We start from the raw sequence: 17,295 nt of genomic DNA, 5'->3' as shown, positions 1-17,295 counted from the left end.
GTTATGGTATAGTAGTATTGTGTTGCATAGTATAGTGTGGTAGTATAGTATTGCGTTGCATAGTATACTTAAAGCCCAAATAAATTAGAATTTATACTTTAAATGCAGGTACAAATATTGTTATTGGCAAATTAGTGTAGTATTCCACAGTGTACTATAGTATAATGTAGTATAGGGTAATATAGTAGGTATATTATGTATTATAAAAGTACTGACAATATGTACAATATATATATTTTTATGTATATTGATGTAAGTTATTATATAGTCGACATCATATTGTCATATTACCCAACCACATGAAGCTCTTATTTACATATGTTTAATATGAATGCTAAAAAACAGATGAATAAATCATACATTCAATAATTCCATTGTATAGAAACAGCATACAATGCAGACATATTTAATTTACATCCTATAATTACAATCAGTTCACCAACTCAATACAATACAATGTAATCAATACAACCTCCGTTAATACAAACATACACGTTTAATATGTATTAATATTTGACATACATGTTCATTTTTCCTTCAGATTCAAAGAATTATTCAACATCAGGTTGTTTATCACTCTGGCATCTGTGCTAATTTCATGACATGAACTTAAAATGTTAAAATAACAGTTTGTCAAAACCACATTTCACTCACACTTCAAACAACATGGTGATATAATGAACCTCCCCTACATTAGGCACTAATATAGCGCAATAGTAAATATGGGGGGGTGCTAAATTTCGCACTCAGTCATATCAGACGTATATGTGGATTATCGTTTAGTACGTCATCACACAGCATGGTCCTCTCACAACCCTGTTAAGCATCTTTGCACTGCAGTGTAAACAATTATTATTACTATTATTTTAATTAGTTATTATTTTTATTGAAAGACTCATTATTTCATCTTCTGTCTCTGGCCAGAAGGATTCGCATCCAGCAGGGCTTGGGGTTTTTTTGTCCTGTAGGCAAGAGATTTGCGAATTCGAGGCCCCTTCACATTGACGATATGTGGGAGGAGAGGCGGGTCTCGTAAACAAAGTCCTGTCTCATTGGGGGCGTGGCCTCTCAGCAGGAGGCGTTCCGACTCCGCCGCTGTTACAGCGATCCAACCTAAGCAGAGTTTAACACCTTCTTTAGTACGTTGTGGAGATGTCCCAAACACACCAGTGACTTATACATACCATTTAAACATTAACCTACTGCAGTGCATTGTGGGAATTTTATTTAGTGATTCAGTGATTATTTTTGGTTATATGTTGTTATAGTGCAGTACCTGCTGAGGATAGTTTGATGTCAGTCACCGCTGTGTCCAGTCCTCGGCCCTTGAGCTCAAAGTCTTGAGACACGAAAGTTGGAAACACCTTCATTCGTTCCTCTCCACCTGTTGGCACCTTAACAGGAAATGGAGAAACAGTAAAAACTATCGAGCTACGTTCCAAACAGCATGTGAAGACAAAAATATTAATGTTGATAGAAAAAAAAAAAAGAAAGGCTGATGAAGGAACGACTGTTTGTAGCTGCTGTGACACAAGTGATAACAAGAACTAACTTCTTTGCCGGACGACCCACAACGTTAAATCTAACTATAAATGGAGAAAAAGTGTGACATGTCATCCTCTCTAACTGTAACTTACAGCGAGTAGCGTTTTCCCGGCATGTTTCTGGTACGTGGAGTCGGCTTTGTCCAAACTAGTGATGTGGACTGGGATTTGAGACGAAGCCAAGACGGTAAACCAGCACGGCTGATTTCCCTGGAGAAGACAGCATGGAGATTATTTATTATCTACATAGATTTAGCATATTTTAATCATGATTAATTCTGAGAATTTTCACTTCAGTAAATGTTTTGTCATGTTTCATTATTTATATCTTGTTACTGGTTTGTTTTAAGATTTTATCTCTTTCTAACTTCTGCCGGAAAGTCATCATACTGTAGTTCATCAGTGCTGTTTAATAAAGCAAAGAACCTCACTTCCAGATAATCAATCCGTGCCAACGCTCCGAGGAACAACACCATTCCCGGCTTCAGTATAAACGTCCTGGGTGTGATGGCGTGCGTCGGCAGCACAAGCTTCACTTCCTGTTCGTTCAGCAGGCTGAGAATCTGGTGATTAAACGGCTAAATTGAAGCATTTTTACACAAAGCTACATTCAGCTCAAGTAACACTGTGTCATCTTACTCACATCACGTTCTTTCATGATGCCCGGTGTGTCGTAGAACCAGTGAGCATCTTTAATTTCGTTGTATGTAAATTCAGCCTCGGGTTCTTCCTCAGAGCTCGGTCCGCCCACGTTGTCTTCATTCAGGTCCTCGCTGAAGCTGAGGCTGTCTGGGTCGAACTCCACAAGGTCTTTTCTAGAAGACTGCACCCGGAACGTTCTCCCGACACGACCTGCGATCAAATAAACACAACTTTCGTCCCATTTTCATTCTTGCTTATAAGATAAGGGAATGTGTCATAAATCTGAATAACACTTTGTGGATACACATAATCGATAATCGTTCAGCATGTTCTACCAAAACCGTTTCCTGCTCCAGCTCACCGATCAAGTAGCCCTGTTTACGGAAATGCTGGATTCTCCTGAGCTCTTCGGGATCGAGATCGTCCTCGGTCTGTTGCGCCGCCAGTCGTAGTCGCTCTGCACGTCTAAACAGCCGGTACGGCGTCGGGTTGATGATGGGGAACTTCAGGAGGTTCAGTGTTGTCCCTAAAAAGAAAAAAATGAAAGAATATGTTTTCATTTAAACATTTAGCAAATCAAATTCAGTAATCTTTTATTCTAAAATCACTGTCTTTTATCCACACAGACTAATGTACTACCATACCAATTTATTCAAACTATGAAAAAAATATGTAGAATTTATTTATTAAATGAAAATAATTTAATTATTTGATTTTTTGGGCATGTTTTCAGCAAAAATCCAATACTACAGTTGACACTAAAATATATATTATAATCTTCACTTTTATTGCTAACCATCTACATGAGCTAACAACAATGCTGACAGCTTTTTAAAAACTACTATGCATAAATGTTAGTTTGCCAATTAGTTAAAATACCATAAATTATAGGGGTGTTTCTGAAAGTAATTATGATGATTCAGACATATTTATTCATATTTCATACTCATAAATTGTTATAATCTATACTAGCTAACCTAAGCTAAATTGATAGGATTGATAGACTGTAATTAATATTTACTAGGACACCTAGTCAGTTATCCAACATGAGGTAAACTGTAGGGGTGTTTCTGACAGAAATTATAATTATTCTTCATACTCAAATTGTCATAATCTTCACTGAGAACACTAGCCAGCTAGCTAACCTAAGCTAACTTGGGAGGATTGTTAGAATGCAAAAAATATTTACTAGGACACCTAGCATGCTAGCTAAGATGAGGTAAACTCATTTCTGAAAGGAATTTTCAATCATATTCCATACATTTTCAAAAATTTACATTGCTAAGCTAACTTGACAAGATTTCTGAGGATTTTTAAGTCATATTAAAAAATTATAAAGGATCTTTACAACCAATGCTAGCCTGCTAGCTAACACGATGTAAACTGGAGATATTTCTAACAAGAATTTTCATAAAATGTTAATAGTTTTTACTGACAATTTTAGCCAGTTAGCTACCGTGAGGTAAATTTGTGACAGGAATATTCTTTCATACTTATACATATTTATATCATCACCGCTAAGCTAGATAGGTGATAGGATTTATGAAAGGATTTTAAGTTTCCTCTGAGGCCATATTTTATATTTATTATGTTCATAATTCTATTTTAAAACCTTCTTACAAGCTTGTCCAGTTTAGAACAAAATGGCAGTGAGCCGTTTGAGAGCTGAAAGAGTCTAGTCTTGTTGGTGAGATGAGTCAAATGAATCAAATTCACTCAAACGTTCACTATTTTTAGTACAATCAGACAGAGTTCATCTCATGCATTCAGTTTGCCAAATACATTGGGAATTTTTTCCTCCCCAAAATCAGATTTTTTTTTACTCTTCAATACAACCTCACCATGCAATGATTCATGCCTTACCAGGCCATGGGGATATTGTGGCTTTATGGATCACATCAGATGCTCTGGATTTGCAGTAATCAGACTCCAGAAGAGTGTTAAACAATGTGGACTTGCCAGCATTAGCAGTACCAACCAAATACACGTCTCCTTTATACTTCCATGATGCCTGAAGCTTTGTGATCAGGTTCTCGATCCCGTATCCCGTTTTAGCACTTATCAGATGAACATCCTTGGACTCTCGGGTGGGAATTCCAGCATCGGTGCAATGCTGGGCCAGCTGCCTCCTGATCCTCTGCAGGTAATTCTGGGAATCTCCAGGCAGCAGGTCCACTTTATTCCCTAAAATAACGATGTGCTTGTTTTTGCCGACGAGCTGTGGCAGGTCAGGTACGATTGAGTCTGGAAGATCGAGGAGATCCACAAGGAGTAGCACCAAAGCTTTCTCATATTTGATTCTACTCACAATTTTCCTGTACTCTTCCTTCGACATGGTGACGTTCAAAGCCTTCTGGTGGTGTGTGAGCAGAAAACAACGCTGACATATCGCTTTCTTGAGTTTCTCTTCTTCGATTAATTGCTTATATTTCTCACTAGGAAGGTAACCAGGAACGTCAGGAGCCATGCAGTGCATTGCAGCACCACAGCCTGAGCAGGAGATGTCACTGATCGGCATCTCAGCATCTGGCGTTCCGTAGATCTTCTGCTCCTGCTTAATCTTCTTCTTCTTCTTTGATCGTTCAAGTGGAAACCCTTCATCATGGAATTCAATGCAATCCTCCAGGTTCATGTTCTGATCTCCAACATCTTTTAAAGATCTCAGCTGCAGCTCCAGAGCTTTTTGCTGCAGTTCTGTTATAGTCTTTCTAGGTGGCTTGTCCTCTTTTGCTTTCATGGAGTCTGTGATCTGAAGCTGTTCAGGAAAAGGATCTTCTCCGTGGTCCATGGATTCACAATAGTCCAGGAAGACAAATTCTTCATCTTTGTCAGGTTCAACAGATGAGTAGGTCTCTGATGTTGCTTTACGCCTCTTTTGAGATTTCTCCTCAGTGCTGTGAAATCTTAACGCCCCATTCATAGATGTCCAGTTCTTAAATATATAAAAAGTTTGCTGCTTTTTTTCGGAAACCAGGTCAAAGTAAAGTGTGGACTGAGAGAAATGCCTCCATTCTAAGCCTCTATACTGTTGATCTGTCGTTGTTAAAACACATTTTAAACGCCTAGAAGCAGGAAATCTGAATACGGGCACTTGTAATAGCCTAAACATGGTTTTTAGAAATCCTCTATAATTTGTATAAACATTTACAACCTTGAAAAGCTTCAATACACGTGAAACAACCAGCTATGTTTTTTCTCTGTCGCAGGAAAATTGCGTCACAGGAGGGCGTTCTATAAAAAAAGAGCTCTTTCTTCAGGACAAACTATAAAAGATAAAAAGCTATCAGTTTACAAAAGCTATACACAGCGAAAAAAGTAAGAAGGATGGCAGAAATACAACTTGCAAACACATAAAAAAAACAAACATAATTACATATGGAAAATAAAAATAGAATATGTGACATTCATAATAACGTTTCATAATAAAATTTCATAACACGTTTTTAGGATTTTCTTGTAATTCGTTAATCTAAAATTGAGGCAAAATCTATTGAGAAAATATTAAATAAGAGTATCATTGCGAAAACCTAACTTCCGGCCTAACGTGCGAATCCCGGAAATTACGTATATTTTATGCTCTACATACCCAGTCCCCGTAGTTCAGTGAAGTTTCTAAATAGAGCGCGTTTTAAGCGCCGAGACGCCACTGTAGAGTTCACTCTTCATATTTATTTAAAGGATTACTACACCGAAACACGATGTATGACCAAGACGAAGGTGTGTTTATATCAATATGTTGATATTGTTTGTATTTTTTATACTTCATAACGAAACACCAGTTAGTTATGATGCTTTAACACAGTGTATTTTTCTTCGCAAGCTAACAATATAGCGCTTCTTTTATGTTCCAACCGATTCCGTACAAGCCTCGCCTCCTGTACTACGATTGGCTATCTTTGTCCCAAATCCTGCGTGACGATTGGATAAAGATTTCACTGTCCAATCAGTGACTCATTTTTACGCTGGTCTAGCCAATCATCATTAAGGAGGCAGGATCTGTCGGAATACGGGTGTTTACAGTAAAATACCGCTAGCTTGAGCGAAATTAGCATTTATGTTTATTGAACTAGTTGCAACGTTAGACATTTTTATAGAAATTAAAAGCTATTTTTCAACACTTTCCTTTTGAGTTTCACTTCCGTATTATTTTCGCGCTATTGTTAGCATTTAGTCTAAAATACAGGTAAATACTAATAACAGTCTTATTTTGTAGGTGTACACTGTGAAAAATGGCAGTGTAGTATATGAAGTGCACTCTATAGTGTATAGAGAGTCGTTTAGGATGCAGGCTTTGTGTTTACTTGTTCGTGTATTAGGCTGCAGTTTGCAATTTTTAAAATGTTTTTCTTTCAGCATGCGAGCAGAAATAAAGCTATCCTTCTTATTCCATGCTGTTATTTGTATTTTTATTCTCTTGCTACAGATATTCAGTATGACGAGGATGATGATGAGATCACTCCTGATCTGTGGCAGGAAGCCTGCTGGATTGTTATCAGGTTAAAGCTCACAATTCCTCTGCTTTCTTTCTGAATATGACATTTAGGGTTTTGAGGGTAACGTACCACCCGGTTGCATGGAAAAGTGCTCTTACTAATGCTTCCCCCCCAGCTCTTACTTTGATGAGAAAGGTTTGGTGCGGCAGCAGCTGGACTCATTCGATGAGTTCATTCAGATGTCTGTGCAGAGGATCGTGGAGGATGCACCACCCATTGACCTGCAGGCCGAGGCACAGCACGCCTCCGGAGAGGTGGAGGAACCGGTGAGCTCTTTCTTTGTGTCTCATACACACACACACTTTTGCAAAAAAAAAAAAAAAAAAAAGCAGCACTGTTGTTCTCCCTTTACATAGTGCTTAATGAAGCTTTTTGTTTTCTCTCTGCAGCCTCGCTACTTGCTGAAGTTCGAGCAGATCTACCTGTCCAAGCCGACACACTGGGAAAGAGACGGCGCTCCGTCACCCATGATGCCCAACGAAGCACGACTTCGAAACCTCACGTCAGTGTAGCCGTGTGACACCTGGATATGTCTCATGGAAATAATTTTTAAAACCGAGATAGAAAATACGCTGCTGCGTAAAGACAGGATGATATTATTAGAAATTCTTTTCATTTGTATTATAGTGTGTTTTGAGTAAAAAGGAAGGATTTCTTTAGTGTCATCACGTGTGTGATGAGTTTCAAGCCCCCCCCCCCCCCCTTCATTTTGACTGACAAGCAAATAGGTGAAAAGAGTTTGTTTACAAGTAACAGGGGGTGGAGAGGATGTATATTTAATAAGGTTTCTTAAGAAATGAGTTTATGTAATAACATTTCTGAGTAATAGTGGACGATTAAACTTTCCATATAAATACAGGGGGTAAGGATGATGTGTGTTTCAAAACATTTTTAAGTCATAGCTAATTTCAAAATAATAATTGCACTAGTAATGTGTGTGTGTGTGTTCAGGTACTCTGCTCCTTTATACGTGGATATCACCAAGACGATCATAAAGGAGGGAGAGGAGCAGCAGCAGACTCAGCACCAGAAAACCTTCATTGGCAAAATTCCCATCATGCTCCGGTCCACCTACTGCCTGCTGAGCGGCCTGACAGACCGTGATCTGTGCGAGCTGAACGAGTGTCCTCTCGACCCGGGCGGCTACTTCATAATCAACGGCTCTGAGAAGGTCGGGCGGGTTTTGCTGGTGTGGGTAGCGTGTATGTGGAAACCGCATGTCGCTGAGCGTACTGTGTGTGTTTGTGCTGTAGGTGCTGATCGCCCAGGAGAAAATGGCCACGAATACAGTGTACGTGTTCGCCAAGAAGGACTCAAAGTACGCCTACACAGGCGAGTGCAGGTCCTGTTTGGAGAACTCCTCCAGACCCACCAGCACCATCTGGGTCAGCATGATGGCCAGAGGTGGACAGGTACCATCATCGCACAGCCATTCATTCATTTAACGTGGTGTCCTTCTGGTGTTGGCATTAATCCACTCTCGCTTATTTTTTTTTTCTAGGGAGTGAAGAAGAGCGCGATCGGTCAGAGGATCGTCTCCACCTTGCCATACATCAGACAAGAAGTTCCCATCATCATCGTGTTCCGAGCACTGGGCTTCGTGTCCGACAGGGACATCCTGGAACACATCATCTACGACTTTGACGATCCCGAGATGATGGAAATGGTAAAACCCGTGCCTGGTGGATTAGAGCTTAGATTCTGAGAAAGGTCAAAGGGTATACACGTCACTGTTAAATTCCAGCATAGTGCTCGTACTGCATACAGCATACTGTGCAAGAGTTGCCAAAATGAGTACGACAGCGGCTCTTCGCTAGGCTACGTGTCGAATACGTGAGGAGTAACACACGACAGACTGTGCTGTTACACTAAACTATTCACACCTCCTGACCAATCAGATTCAAAGAATTACCTTTTATTTCATCTGTTCACGTTAAGCGTCTGCCGTACAAGCCCGTGTGATTAAGCTGTTGCTATAAAAACGGTAACATATTAGAACGCACTAATATAAACCTGTGAACTGAAACTGAACTAGAGCCACTGTTACAGAAAAATTTATTAATACGTCTGAGCATTCAAGTTTTTTTTGGGTGAGGACATGACGTTATTTTTTTAAATTATTATTATCATTGTTTATTTTTAGGTTAAGCCGTCTCTTGACGAGGCATTCGTGATCCAAGAGCAGAACGTGGCTCTGAACTTCATTGGGTCCAGGGGGGCCAAACCCGGAGTCACTAAAGAGAGAAGGATAAAATATGCCAAGGAGGTGCTGCAGAAGGAGGTGCTGCCTCATGTCGGCGTGTCCGACTTCTGCGAGACCAAGAAGGCGTACTTTTTAGGGTGAGATTACTTCTAAAGAAAAAAAAAATTATGTTCATCTTAAATCTTGTTTATGGTTCCATATTACTTTTTACTAGTAGATTTATACTTGCACTATATGACAGGAAACCGTTATAGATGTTAAAATGTGTTTATTTATTCACAGGTATTCAATTAATTATTATTATTATCATCATCATCGTCATCATCTGAAGAAATGAAAGAATAAAGAATAGAATAAACACATTTAAAAAAAATTGAACTCACGTCACTTCACTGATTAGTGAAATAAATAATTTACACACATGCATGCGATTGGACGCAAAATAGATCTCCTACTGGAGCCACTTTTATTAAACGGCCATTTTGTTTTCATAAACAACTTTGTTTTGCTACCGTATTTTTTGATGCATTGATCGAAAGTCTTGAGATTAGAACTCCCAAAAGTCTGGACACTAAATGCTTAAAAAGATTAGATGCAGTTCACTCTCTCTCACTCTCTCTCTCTCTCTCTCTCTCTCTCTCTCTCTCTCTCTCTCTCTCTCTCTCTCTCTCTCTCTGTGTCTGTCTCTCTCTCAGTTATATGGTGCACAGACTCCTGCTGGCGGCTCTGGGCAGAAGAGAGCTGGACGACAGAGATCATTACGGCAACAAGAGGCTGGATCTGGCCGGGCCACTACTGGCGTTCCTATTCCGAGGGTGAGAACGTTGAATGTCTGTCTTGTCTTCGTTTCTTTGTTTATCGTACTTGGTTATTAAAGCATGCGCTGTACCGATGCACCACAACAGGATGTTCAAGAACCTGCTGAAGGAGATCAGGATCTATGCTCAGAAGTTCATCGACCGTGGGAAAGACTTCAACCTGGAGCTGGCCATCAAAACGCGCATCATCTCCGACGGCCTGAAGTATTCGCTGGCCACGGGGAACTGGGGCGACGTCAAAAAAGCCCATCAGGCTCGAGCTGGAGTGTCTCAGGTGATCATAATCATAGCACATGTATACATAAATAAACAGTATAATAGACGTATATTTAATGATTATTTATTTATTTTTTAAGTCAAATCATGAGCTTCAAGATTTATTTATTTATTTATTTATTTATTTATTTATTTAAAACATTCTATGTTCATTTTTAGGAAACGAGCAGCACATTTTTAACCATTTTATTTGGTCCAATTTTTTGCAACGTCTTGCTCTTCAGGTGTTGAACAGACTGACGTTCGCCTCGACGCTTTCTCACCTCCGGCGCGTGAACTCTCCCATCGGCCGAGACGGCAAGCTGGCCAAGCCAAGGCAGCTCCATAACACTCTGTGGGGTATGGTGTGTCCCGCCGAGACGCCTGAGGTACTAACGAGCAAATGAATAAAATTCTTAGTAAAAACAAAATGGAAGACAGATATCCCGACACATAGTGTTAACATAATCGAAAGATGCCTTAAGTGTGTTTGTGTGTACAGGGCCATGCTGTAGGTCTGGTGAAGAACTTGGCGCTGATGGCGTACATCTCCGTGGGTTCTCAGCCATCCCCCATCCTGGAGTTCTTGGAGGAGTGGAGCATGGAGAACCTAGAGGAGATCTCACCTGCTGCTATTGCGGAGTCAGTTTCCCCAAAATATGCCTTTATCTGATTTGATGTTTATTAAAATAAACAACACAAGTGTGTTAGTGTCATTGTGTGGCCAATGTGTGATTTTATTTCTTTTTTCTTTTTTTTTTCTTTTTTTTACCCTCTCTCTCTCTCTCTCTCTCTCTCTCTCTCTCTCTCTCTCTCTCATCCAGCGCTACAAAGATCTTTGTGAACGGCTGCTGGGTGGGAATCCACAAAGACCCGGAGCAGCTGATGAACACACTGAGGAAGCTCAGGAGGCAGATGGACATCATTGTGTCTGAGGTAAAAGAGGGACAATTTGTAACTTAAACAAACGGGGAAAAAGCATCTTGGAAACGCAACCTATCTCACAAACTTCCTCCACTCAGGTGTCGATGATCCGTGACATCCGAGAGCGAGAGATCCGGATTTACACGGACGCTGGGCGGATCTGTCGTCCACTGCTCATCGTTGAGAAGCAGAAGCTCTTGCTGAAGAGACGCCACATTGATCAGCTCAAAGAGCGAGAGTACAACAACTACAGGTATGCAGGCGTCCGTGCTACAACATGGCCGCCAAAATGCGTAACATAATGTCAGGGACGAGACCACATCGTCCCATATATTCTAAGGTTTGATTTGAGGTGCATCCTTATAGTAGTGGCTTTAGTAAGTTATTGTGTGTGTGTTTAGCTGGCAGGATCTGGTGGCGAGCGGCGTAGTAGAGTACATCGATACTCTGGAGGAGGAGACTGTGATGTTGGCCATGACCCCGGATGACCTCCAGGAGAAGGGCGTAGCCTACTGTTCCACCTACACTCACTGTGAGATCCATCCATCTATGATCCTGGGAGTGTGTGCATCCATCATTCCCTTCCCTGATCACAATCAGGTACACACACACACACACACACACACACACACACACACGTTATTATCTTCCTCCTCTGCACTCATGATAGACACTGTGTGTTTGTGTGTGACCAGTCTCCCAGGAACACTTACCAGTCTGCTATGGGGAAGCAGGCTATGGGTGTGTACATCACCAACTTCCACGTGCGTATGGACACTCTGGCTCATGTGCTGTATTACCCGCAGAAGCCTCTGGTCACAACACGCTCCATGGAGTACCTGCGTTTCAGAGAGCTGCCAGCAGGTGACGACAGACAGCCATAATCACCTAGTGTCTCTGTAATTGATAGGGGAGAGAGTGTATGCTCCTCCCACCCAGATATCTGCCATGCATCGATTTTATACTGAATATTAACAAGCATTTTCCCTTCTAGGCATCAACTCTATCGTGGCCATTGCCTCATACACGGGTTACAATCAAGAGGACTCCGTCATCATGAACCGTTCGGCCGTGGATCGAGGCTTCTTCAGGTACCTCTTTCTTCTTTTCCTTGCATACTTATAAAATATTATAAGTAGAGATCCACCGCTGTATCGGCCGATAAAGGCTATTTTTCCCACTATGGGCCATCAGCCGATAGTTTAAAAACATCCGATGATTAGTTCCGATTATATCCTGTCAATCAAAAGAGGGTGGGAAAACACATCTATTTCTTGTTGTGTGTAAAGGTGATGTCTCTTGTGTGGAATGACGACAAAACTGCAGTTTGTAATCTCTGTAAACTCTGCACTGCTAAAATTTTACACCGGAAGTGAGCATTAGCGAATTTTGCCCTGCTGCTTGAGCTGAATTAAAGCGCCAGTACACCGTTGAAAGATTTAAATGAAGAAGAGTTGATAAAAAGTAAATATTGCACAGAAAAATATATTTGTAGAGTAGTATATTTCATATGCAGATAATGTTTATAAATAAGTTGATATTATATATTACCTGTTTTGATGTCGGTGATGAAGTAGATATACTTTTGTTTGTGGTGAGTGAATGTGAGACTAACAGGAGTTTTTTAGAATTCAGTCAATGTTAATATGAATTAATAACGTTCAATAAGTTAAGAAATCTTACTTGAATCTTCAGAATTTAGTTCATGTGTTAATGTTAATTAGAGTAATGTGTGTTCTGTTTGAGACCAGTTACTGTGAAACAACTTGTTGAAATGGAGAGAATAAAGTTTTTATTTGCATTTCTTTCAGAATTTAGGAATTCATTATTATTAATTTATAAGAAGGCATAAAAGGCAGAACTATCGGTTATCGGTATCGGCCAATATCACTCTGAATAATCGGTTATCAGTATTAGCTGAGAAATTTAGTATCGGTGCATCTCTACTTATAAGTACTTTATAAATGTTTTATAAGCTTTCAGCATTATAGTTCAAAGTGCAAACGTGTCTAGTTCACTCAACAAAACAAACAAAAAAAAAAAGTAGAAAACTAGAAGATGAAGTGAATGAATAAATGTGGTGTTTTTAGGTCAGTCTTTTACCGCTCCTATAAAGAGCAGGAGTCGAAGAAAGGCTTCGACCAGGAGGAGATTTTTGAGAAACCGAAGCGTGAGGAGTGTCAAGGTGAGTCACGGATTAAAATCGGGTTCCGTAGTTACCTTGTTTAGGCTTTAACCTGTTGTAGTTAGCAAAGACAGTAGAGGTGTATTATGGAAGAATGCCAGTTATGTTCATTTTTGTCCAAAAGACTGTGTGTGTGTGTGTGTGTGTGTGTGTGTGTGTATGTATGTATGTATATAATTTATATATACTACCGGTCAAAATTTTGGAGACACTCTGAAATGTTTCCGATGATCTTAAAAATCTTTTGATCTGAAGGTGTATGATTAAATGTTTAAAATCGGTGTTGTAGACAAAAAAATAATTGTCAACATATTCATTTCTTTCATAAGAAAACTAACATTTTATTTACAAAAAAAATGGGTGTTTTTAAATGGATGGACTTGGAGCGAAATATTCTGAACAGTAGCCGATAAGTGTCCAGTATAGGTGGGAACTCCTTTAATATTGTTTAAAAAGCATCTCGGGGGGGATTCCTCAAGAAATTGGTTGAGAAAATGGCAATAATACATTTCTGGAAATTCTAGGCCAAAAGGGAGTCTACTCTGAAGATATTAAAACACTAAATTATTTTTTATTTATTTAGGATTTTTTATCACAACATAATTCCCATAGCTCTATTTGTGTTATTCCAGAGTTTTGATGACTTTATTAATATTTTTAAATGTTTGTGTGGGGGAATAAGTATATAAAGAATGAGCGTGTCTAAACTTTGGACTAGTAGTGTATAAGAGATATTTTAAAACTCCATCCAGCTGCTTGTTGCAGACCTGATACCCACAGTACTATTCTGCCATACTTTATCATGACCTTGCTCATATTATTATGGTTACCGCTATAAACTAACATAAACTGTCCGTCTCTCTCAGGAATGCGCCATGCCATCTACGATAAGCTGGATGACGACGGCCTGATAGCACCAGGCGTGCGCGTGTCCGGTGAGGACGTGATCATCGGAAAGACGGTCACGCTACCCGAAAACGATGACGAGCTGGACAGCACGAACCGGCGCTACACAAAGAGAGACTGCAGCACGTTCCTGCGCACCAGCGAAACCGGCATCGTCGACCAGGTCATGGTCACGCTCAACCAGGAGGGCTACAAGTTCTGCAAGATCCGGGTGGGTGTGGCCTTTATGCATGCGATGCTGAAAGTCACTCATGACTGCGAGTCTATATGTGATCATTTTGTCTTGTCGGTTTGTTTTCTGCAGGTGCGCTCGGTTCGAATCCCTCAGATCGGAGACAAGTTCGCCAGTCGACACGGACAGAAGGGAACCTGCGGGATTCAGTACAGGCAGGAGGTGAGGGTGTCGTGTGTCCTCTGTGCTTCCACACAACAGATAGCATGAAATTAAGCTACGAAGCTGCACCAGATGCAAACGAGCAGAATTTCCAGATTTCTGCTCGTTTGCTTAATTACGTACATTTTGGACTGAACCACTTAGACCAAGATGAGTGCCCTCCAAAATGGTTCAGTCCCATTGAACTGACTGTTTCTAAGACCACACATGATGAGAAATGACAGTTTGTATAGACTTGCATTAATGCAAGTTTATTAAAGGTACTACTACGGATATGTCTGTGCAGGACATGCCATTCACATGTGAAGGAATTACACCAGACATCATCATCAACCCCCACGCTATCCCGTCCAGAATGACAGTCGGTCACTTGATCGAGTGTCTGCAGGGAAAGGTATACATGCATTCACAGCATCCTGAGCACTGAATTATATATTAGATTTGTATTTGTTAGAGATGGCCTAAATGTCTGAATCTTTTTTTACGCCAGGTTTCTGCGAATAAAGGGGAGATTGGTGACGCCACGCCATTTAACGACGCTGTGAACGTGCAGAAAGTGTCTAACCTGCTGTCTGAGTACGGCTACCACCTCAGAGGAAACGAGGTAAGCAGGATACGTCCAAAGTGTAATATGTCTGATCCAGTATCGCACATTGCCTTCTGACCGTTTGGGGTTTTTTTGGTGTGTTATTCTCACGAGAGGTTTCTTGTTTGCGCCCACACCATGCTGTCTTCTTTCCCGTAGGTGCTGTATAACGGTTTCACGGGTCGCAAGCTGACCTCTCAGATCTTCCTCGGCCCCACTTACTACCAGCGCCTCAAACACATGGTGGATGACAAGATCCATTCAAGGGCACGGGGTCCTGTCCAGATCCTCAACAGGCAGCCTATGGAGGGCAGATCACGGTGAGACTACTACTTCAACTTGTACTATACATACTCCTTTACAAATGGTCACTGGGATAAGGAAGCGGATGGAAATAAATTATTTATTAAACTATATCTTGAGTATGTTGTATGATTGTTAGTGTATGCTCATACACAGACACATTTCTGAAAAGAGCTCTGATGTGGCAATGTGTTAGCAGTTTAAAGATGTTGGTATACTGAATTGTTTGTGTGTTGTACAGAGATGGGGGTCTGCGTTTCGGAGAGATGGAGCGAGATTGTCAGATCGCTCATGGTGCAGCTCAGTTCCTGAAGGAGCGGCTGTTTGAGGCATCGGATCCCTACCAGGTGCACGTGTGTAACCTGTGCGGCCTCATGGCCATCGCCAACACGCGCACACACACCTATGAGTGCAGGGGCTGCCGCAACAAGACTCAGGTAGGAGCCATTACACATTTACATTCTTTTATTAGGGGTCCAAGCACCAAATGTGTGTAGGCACCCTATTGTTATTCGAACTTCTTCTTCTGGTTAAGAACTGTCTGGTAAAAAGTTGTGTAATTTGGCACACTGATTGGGGAGGGTCTAAGGAACATTCTTACCAAATTTGCGCCAAGTTCTGCTAACACTCTAGCGTTACCATCGGGTCAAATTTGCATTAATTTGGAAGTACATTTATGGTTATAACTTTTGAACTGTGTGTTCAACATTTAAAAGCCAGACATCACTGGATTCCCTGGGTCGAGATTCCCTGGGTCCCTGGGCACCCTAGGACGTCAATTTCCAAAATTAGATTTTCCACCATCTTGGATTTTGTCCAAAACTGTTTTTTTTCATTACTCCTACAAATTTTGTTCACTCATCACCAAATTTGCCACACGTCATCTTCAAACTAAACCTCGCAAAACTTATGAAAAGAATTTTGAGTACTCCAAACCGTTTGCCTGTAACCGGACCCGAGTCTTACGGGGAAGCGGTCAAACAGGATGTAGGGCTGTATCTCAGCAACGACTTTGTGCTCTGACACCAACTTTGGTAGGCATTTTCAGGACCCTGTCAAAATTCGCACTTACTGGTTAGAAATTACAATAACAAGCTAAAATGCTTACATTTAAGTGCCATTTTTAGTGAAACTTAAAATCGCTTTTGAATTCGTTTGCCTAAAGTTCTCTCCTGTGATTGATTGGGCAACAACTGTAGAGTGTCTGTGAATGTGCGGCTCACCGAGTCTGGGTGCTTGGACCCTCGAAAATGCTGCTTGCAGTTTTAATTATATTTATTTTCATCTTCTTATGATCTGTTATTCAGCAGTTGTATCAGCGAATAACCTGTTGTCTCCGTGTTTTAGATCTCGCTGGTGCGGCTGCCGTACGCTTGCAAGCTTCTGTTTCAGGAGCTCATGTCTATGAGCATCGCCCCACGCATGATGACCACCTAAACACTGCACCACTGAATCATGGGAAACAGGAAAAGCCAGGTTAAGGTGCTTTTCCCGATCAGAACTGCAGCACAGTCTGCCCAGGCTTGATTCTGTTAGTAATTTTGTTGTTATCGTTTCGTATGCAAAATGGTTGTTGTTTTTTTGTAAAATGGATTAAATAAAGTTCTTTTCCTTTTGTTTTTGTTGCTTGTTAATTTTTCTACGTAACCACGTTGCTACTGCACATGGGAAAAAAAAATCCCCCTCACCGTCAGAAAAATTAATTATTTTTTTTTAATTAAGTTGAGAAGTCTAGTGAAATTATTGGCACCCCTAATGAATTCTTTTCCCTCTCAGTCTCCAGAAACTCTTTCAGCTGTTGACTAATTATGAGGTTTCACAGATTTAAAGTGTGGTGTTAATTTAATCGTCCCTGCCCCAATCAGAGATTTAGGTGGGGAAAATGGATATGTAAAATACATAAGCAGTTAAAATATAACATTAAACATATTCAGTGCTGTAAGAAAAAACCTGAGACGTCTGAGAATTTTCCAGAAAGAAGAGGAGCTCTAGTGCAGCTCTACTGATCTGTAAAATGAGGCAGATTATTGTAAATATTTCTG

The 17,295-nt window shown here is 40.6% G+C and overlaps 2 protein-coding genes across 2 annotated transcripts; one reads left to right on the top strand and one right to left on the bottom strand.

Moving 5' to 3' along the window:
• Positions 1 to 306: 306 nt before the first annotated feature.
• Positions 307 to 5,409, bottom strand: noa1 (nitric oxide associated 1). Its single transcript, XM_017483648.3, has 7 exons — positions 4,050 to 5,409; positions 2,548 to 2,712; positions 2,188 to 2,396; positions 1,976 to 2,107; positions 1,638 to 1,754; positions 1,277 to 1,394; positions 307 to 1,113 (listed from the first exon to the last, which is right to left on the bottom strand). The coding sequence occupies exons 1-7, from the start codon at positions 5,293 to 5,295 to the stop codon at positions 899 to 901; spliced, it is 2,202 nt and encodes a 733-aa protein (XP_017339137.1). The 5' UTR covers positions 5,296 to 5,409; the 3' UTR covers positions 307 to 898.
• A 343-nt stretch (positions 5,410 to 5,752) lies between these two features.
• Positions 5,753 to 16,868, top strand: polr2b (RNA polymerase II subunit B). Its single transcript, XM_017492029.2, has 25 exons — positions 5,753 to 5,903; positions 6,610 to 6,682; positions 6,795 to 6,945; positions 7,069 to 7,181; positions 7,631 to 7,850; positions 7,933 to 8,091; positions 8,181 to 8,345; positions 8,823 to 9,019; positions 9,578 to 9,697; positions 9,788 to 9,974; positions 10,201 to 10,344; positions 10,458 to 10,597; positions 10,780 to 10,891; positions 10,978 to 11,132; positions 11,281 to 11,479; positions 11,575 to 11,743; positions 11,874 to 11,970; positions 12,970 to 13,064; positions 13,931 to 14,181; positions 14,275 to 14,364; positions 14,651 to 14,758; positions 14,855 to 14,968; positions 15,110 to 15,270; positions 15,495 to 15,690; positions 16,601 to 16,868. Exons 1-25 carry the CDS (start codon positions 5,885 to 5,887, stop codon positions 16,688 to 16,690), a joined length of 3,525 nt encoding a protein of 1,174 aa, XP_017347518.1. The 5' UTR covers positions 5,753 to 5,884; the 3' UTR covers positions 16,691 to 16,868.
• Positions 16,869 to 17,295: the final 427 nt, after the last annotated feature.

This window comes from Ictalurus punctatus, chromosome 2 (genome assembly GCF_001660625.3).
Source record: "Ictalurus punctatus breed USDA103 chromosome 2, Coco_2.0, whole genome shotgun sequence".
Classification (NCBI taxonomy): Eukaryota; Metazoa; Chordata; class Actinopteri; order Siluriformes; family Ictaluridae; genus Ictalurus; species Ictalurus punctatus.
Note: the sequence above shows the minus strand (reverse complement) of the source record. Positions and strands in the feature narration are given on the sequence as shown.

Coding starts and splice junctions, on each gene's coding strand:
- noa1 (XM_017483648.3), bottom strand. CDS start 5,295: ATGTTTAGGCTATTACAAGTGCCCGTATTCAGATTTCCTGCTTCTAGG. Junction 2,397..2,547: donor TAAACAGGGCTACTTGATCG/GTGAGCTGGAGC, acceptor ATTTGATCGCAG/GTCGTGTCGGGAGAACGTTC. Junction 1,755..1,975: donor CACGGATTGATTATCTGGAA/GTGAGGTTCTTT, acceptor TGTCTTCTCCAG/GGAAATCAGCCGTGCTGGTT.
- polr2b (XM_017492029.2), top strand. Junction 11,480..11,574: donor CCTTCCCTGATCACAATCAG/GTACACACACAC, acceptor GTGTGTGACCAG/TCTCCCAGGAACACTTACCA. Junction 11,744..11,873: donor TTTCAGAGAGCTGCCAGCAG/GTGACGACAGAC, acceptor TTTCCCTTCTAG/GCATCAACTCTATCGTGGCC.